The 6,000-nt window shown below is 40.1% G+C and overlaps 1 protein-coding gene across 6 annotated transcripts in view; it reads left to right on the forward strand.

Annotated features, from left to right (window-relative positions):
- The window catches only part of RGS7 (regulator of G protein signaling 7), a 236,292-nt gene extending 230,759 nt beyond the window's left edge, over positions 1 to 5,533 (forward strand). For 3 of the 6 annotated variants that reach the window (XM_037392706.1, XM_037392708.1, XM_037392709.1), the window contains one exon: positions 4,865 to 5,533. Coding sequence is in view for 4 of the 6 variants with exons in the window: in XM_037392708.1 (XP_037248605.1) it covers positions 4,865 to 4,915 (51 nt within the window). In the remaining 2 variants the exon portion in view is untranslated. The remainder of the gene's footprint in view (positions 1 to 4,864) is intronic. The other 3 variants (XM_037392704.1, XM_037392705.1, XM_037392707.1) reach the window with 2 other exon arrangements.
- The last annotated feature ends 467 nt before the right edge of the window (positions 5,534 to 6,000 follow it).

Genomic DNA, 6,000 nt, shown 5'->3' on the forward strand with positions numbered 1-6,000 from the left:
TTCCTAAAATTTAAACCAAAAAATAGCTAGTCAGGGAAAAAAAGTAATCACAAAGCTTCATATTTGACAAATACAAAACAATAATGAAAATAATAAGTATTTGTAGAAATGAGGGCTTTTTCCATTTCAGGAAAGAGAAAGGTTATTGATGGTTGACTAAAAAGAAATGAAGGAATAATTGAAAAAAAAAAAATTTGGACTAATAATTAGTCCAAAAATCTGGTTTTGGGTTTTGGTTTTTTGTTTGGTTTGTTTGTTTTTTGTTTGGGTTTTTTTTTTTTTCCAGAATGATGCCCAGGCTAACGAGGAAAATCAAAACCAGCATCTCTAGGACATGCCAGTGAGGGCTAGCCTCCTTGTCCTGTCCTGACAAACATTTACCTGAGTCTTAAGCTACTTGCAGGAATGAGAACTGCAGAGAGGTATATAAACTTGAGGTTTCAGGGCTAGGACAAACATACTAAAAAATACTTTTCTACTGCATCGGTGTCTTGGAAAATCTTATGTGTTACCTCACACTTCAGATGGTTATTCAAGTTCAAACTACCCTATCCGGCAAGAGTTTGTAGGTTAATCACAAATGAGAGCAGCTCATCAGTAAATGTAAAGATTAGTACGAAAGGAGAAAGAATTCATGAGTGTCCCCTGATTTGGAACGAGCCAAAGCAGGAACGCAGTCGCTCAGCAGCTGCCTCCCACCTATGGACCACACCAGGAACCGGTATGGCCCTAACAAGAAATGAACAGAGCACTGCAAATCCCCACCACAGGCAGAAGAATTTTCCTGCACATGCAACCACTTAGCGCTGCAGCTGTGCTGACAACTCATGCCTCAAATCCAGTAAATGCTAACTGCCTCCCCTTCCTCGCATGTCTGAAAGAGAAATACACCTGCACCAGTGGCTGACAGCAGCATCTTTTGCTGCTGTGGAGATCGAAGCAGCGTCCTGACCCCCTGAGTGGGGCTAAAGCAGCTCCCCTGGGCTAGAGGAGCAAAGGCTGCCTAATCTTGGAAAGGGACTTAATGTTTCTGCTCCTGTGCCTCTCCAGATGTGCCTCTTCAGGAGCTGCTTATGTCCCGGCTCTGTGTGTGGTACGCTGCCATGGAGCTGCTGGTGCCGGCCGAGCTGCTGGCGTGCGGCAGGTGTGTCGCACATGAGCAGATGGGGAACAGTGAGAGCAAGGAAGGTCGATTCTCACTCTGTGTCTCATTTTGCTCTCAGTGGGGTTCACACTGTTTCTGTTTCCTGGGCAGATGCATGGAGTTCTCATTTCTAGTTCTACTGGTATCAGTCCTGGGGAGTAGCATCTGCACGGGCAACAAACATGAGAAAGGAGCGACTGAGGCTGCTTAGCAGAAAGTTAGAGAATTAGTCTTCTAAAAGGAAAAGATTTAATCTTCCTCTACCATATGTTTCAGCTCCAGCCCCTATAAAAATTTGATAATGATTTTGTATAAGCCACACGTGTACTGAGGTTGTTGCTGGCTTGTTTGCCATATTGGGGTGTTAGTGTCATGCCGCATAAACAGGTCAGTCAGCACGTTTGTATTTAGCAGCTCGGATGTCTGCACATGGTTTTGTAATTTTCCCCCTAAGTTCTCTAAAAGTACAGTTGGAAGGACAACTCTGTGTTAAACAGTTAATACGTTAAGGCAGGGATTGAACACAGAGGCCAATTGATTTAATATTCTTAGATGTGCTTGTTTGCTCCAGCTGCTGCACTGCCTCCTCCTACTCCGACTCCCTGGTCAGGTATGTGCACAGGGTTTCATTTTGGCCTGTGTATTATTAGTAAAATTGTTAGACAGCTTCAATCCATACGTCCAAAGTTCACCAGTACAGCCAAAAATTCTAATGTTGTTTAGAATTTGGCCGTGTTCTTCTAAATGTTGACAGGAAGAATATATTGAAAATATTGAGGATCTCCTTTTCATTCTTCAGTCAAACATCTACTACTTCTTCTGAGTTTTCTTCCAATTGTTTTTTTAATCTCATTAGTGCAGGAAACATTTTCCTATGTGTGATGACTCATAACAAAACTGGCCTGTTAGATGTAGTTTCCCAAATCATGGAAATGCTATTAACACTGTATCTGAAAGGAATAGCTAGGCTCAGCTCTTAAATTATGACCCACAAGGGATGATCCTTACATCAGTCTGTAAATCTGGAAATCTCCTAGAAGTGATAATTATGAAACCCTACCATACAGAGATAAAGTAAAGTATACTCCGGAACAGAGTTTGAAATAAATATTCTGTAAATGGGAAAATAACAAATCCCTGCAGATCTCAATAAGAAGGCGGGGTAATTCTGTATTTGGGGCTGCTATGGGTTCTGTGTATTAAAAGCTTATTTTCCCAATTAGAGAACTACGTATGATTCAGAATAAATATGGAAGAAGATCTGTTAAGAGGGTGTATCTTCTAAGATGTCACTTTTCCAACAATAAGATAAATTAGAACTTCTAATACCTGGGAAAAGAGCCTACCTTGTTGTTGTTCACATGGAGACTTTGTAGCTCTAAGAAGTGTAATATTCTGCAAAGGCAGGGAGGGGAGGTGGAGGGGCAGGACCACCCAGAGAAATCCTGATCACTGTAGGGCTTAGGAGAAAAAGGATGACCCAAAGACAGGCAATATCCACGGAACAAGTGATGTGGAACACAGAAAAGTTGCCACAACAGCTCACTGGCTCTATAGGAGAGAATTGAAATAATGTGTGCAATAAGATTATACAAGTCAGATCAACTAACAGTTTTTGGCCTGCTTTTAGGTCAAAACTTCCTAATTTATTTGATACCACGATTAATTCCCAAGATGCTAGAATCTGGTTATGGTTCATCTACAAATTTACAATTCCTAAATAAACAATTGTTGCAGATAAGAATAAAAAAACATTTCACCGATTTTTTCCCACAACAAGAGCTTGCACAGCCTTCCAGTGTGGTATTCAGCAAATTGATTTAATAACTAATAGAGAACTCCTGGTTTAATTGTTTTAATTAACTGGTTTATGCAGTTCAGTACTAAAGGGAACTCATACATATTTATGGAAAGTAGCCAAGCCTGTAGACCTGTATAATTAAGCACAAATAAGTTAATGAAAAGCAAAGATAAGCATATGCTCAATATTTTCTGAGAGTATGTCCAAGGCTGATGATCATGAATTGCCTCACAAAACACTGAATTTTGGACATGCTGTTTTAAATTCTATTCCAGTGCCACACAGCTGTTGAGACTTTCTTGACTATTTAAAAAGAAAAGATACCTTACTGTAACAGCTTACCTGTTACGTTAGAAGAAAATGTAATTTAAGGCTTAAAAAGTGTCAAGAAGCTGTGAGTTTAATGTAGGTAGAAAGCGGCAGAGTTACAGTTGGATGCAGGGAAGACAGCGTGCCAGGAAGGATGCTTTTCGCCTTGCAAAGAAGCAAGGAGTGACACGGTGAACCTGATGGATGAGCAGTCTAACCCAACAGTGCAGACCATGAGTTCCCTTCAAAATCCTATTGTAGGTGAAGTATTCACCATAATTTGTTCAACTTGTATTTCGGAGCACAAAGAATAAACCCGTTATTTTTCCTTTTGTGCAGACCCACTCTGATACATTGCATTTGAGCAAATGCTCAAAACCAACTTGCAGATCCCTGTGAGCATAAATTTAATTGATAATGGCAATAGATGTTAAATTGCATAATTCCACTGAGTTATAATACAGCAGATGACTTAACAACTCATTGATATGGCAGAATAAGTTCATTTACCATTTACTGCAGAAAATGTAGCATCTCTCTATAGTTACAGTATTTCTTACTGTAGACTCCTTGAAACCAGTATGATTCTTCTGAGTTGTGCACTTAAAAAGAGCAATGCAATAATGTAAATAAATGTGAATACTAAATATCTAAGTGGAGAGTTAGACAGAGCCACCTTCTATTTAATGTTTTATGATCTATTTGTGTTACATTTACCAGGGTATGCCTGTGGTATTTTGAGGAGTGATGTAAGCTTGCTGTGCCAGCTCTGCCTCTGTTGGATCTGAGCCATGGTAGGATGGCCCTAGGAGGGCTAACTCCTTTTATGTGGCCTTGGGAAAGCTAATTCCTGTTATGTGGCTTCATGGCTTTTGTCTGGCTCAGATAAAGCTCAAATCTGCCTGAAATATACCGTGGTGACATACCCTACACCAGCCTTTTCACGCCGTAGCTCTAACTCTTGTGGGACAGTTATTACACCTTATTAAAAGAACTTGCTAAAGGAACTGAAACCGCATCCTTGCAGCAGGAGGAATGATGGGGAAAATAACAACCTGGAAATCCAAACACCTTCAAAGCAGTGTTATGCAGTCTCATGTAATAGACCCGTCCAATGTTCCTTACAAACAGTAAACATGGTCTCAGCAAACCCGTAGCTGCGTCGATGCAAAAGCAGCTTTCCCGCCTATGTGCAATCTGCCTCTTAGCTTCTTACCTTAACTATAAAGCAGCTTTTTCTCTTCTGTACTGTCACAGTTTGCACGTTCTTCTTCGTAGCACAAGGCACTCTCGCTTGTAGTAGCCTTCTTTGAGTTCTGGGTATGACTGACAGCAAAACCCTCAGCATTAGCTTCTCCTCAGCCAAACCCAATCTCATTCAAAAATGGCCTTTAAATTTGCTGGCTTATTCTGTGAAACAATCTGGCTGGCTGGCAGTGTAGGTGTTTAAGTGTAAGGGCTTCCTGTGATTTAAGATTTGACAGACTCCAGTTGGTGCCCCTAGTTATTTGACAGTGATGTGGCAACGCTAAGTGGTTGCTGATGAACAGGTTTGCGGTGATCATGCCTCTGTTTTCTGTTTTTGTTTTTTGTTTTTATCTTTTCCTCAGGGGAAATCGCTCACATCAAAGAGGTTAACCAGTCTAGTGCAGTCCTACTAAAAGGATCACCTTGTAGCATGGAAGCAGACTCAAATCATTATACATACTTTGTAGCTCACTGATTGCCTGACTCAGAGGACAGTAGAACAAGATGTTGCATGAGCAAGGACCTGACTTGTTTTCTTTTGTGTATACTAAGGCATTACAGACTCCGAGGGACTCTCTAGCCTTTCGATGCCTCCATTTCGAAAACTGTCTGCTCACTTCCTCCTTCATATCAAGCTGGATCTGTGTCTTTTTATTTTCTGCAAGCTCAAGTACAGTGAAAAAAAAGCTTCTGCTAGGCACAGTTTATTAAAAAAAATACGTCAATCAAAAACTGGAAGAAATGTAAAAAATGCATATATTAATAAATATACATATGGCATCACATTTATTGCACAATAAATTAGCACAGAAGGTTTCATTTCACTGATGTATTCACATTGAGAAAGAAAGCCTGTGTCTTTGTCTGTTGTCTGTATATTCTCTGTTAATGTTTCTTGCATTTATTTTTATACCATATTTAAAAAAGAACACCTTTTACTCCAGATGTATTAAAGTTGATCCTTTCTCTGTAAATTTGTGTATGTTTATATTGTTGTTTTATCTTTCATTAAAAGATGCAGAATCTCTTTCCTTTGGGAAGTTTGAGATTTTAATATTGAATCTGAAGATTAGCCAAGAGCAAAATCATCCCCAAAAGTTACACACCTTGTGCTTTCTAAAAAGTGACATGAGATGGCATTTTCTTTCTCTCAGTGACACCTAATCAAACACACTTTACTGATAATCATTTACTTTTTCTTTTCTTTTTATCAAGCTAGCAGCAGAGAGACCTTTCCAGCTTGCTCATCATCACATAAGCAAACCTTTCTTTAAGCTAGACCCGTTCTGTAATAGTGCAGCCTGCGCAGCGATCCAGTCGCTACCCGAGACCGCATGGATTGAACTGAATTTCCTTAGGAACGGCCATGACCTAAGCTGGCTGGAAACACAGATGTATATACTGCAGACACGCTACGTAGGAAGGACAGTGTTTCTCTCTCCTTGCTGTTGCTTGTGACCCAGTGCAACATTTTAAGCTGAAAAGGCAGCGGTTTGGG

This window comes from Falco rusticolus, chromosome 6 (genome assembly GCF_015220075.1).
Source record: "Falco rusticolus isolate bFalRus1 chromosome 6, bFalRus1.pri, whole genome shotgun sequence".
NCBI classification, from domain to species: domain Eukaryota; kingdom Metazoa; phylum Chordata; class Aves; order Falconiformes; family Falconidae; genus Falco; species Falco rusticolus.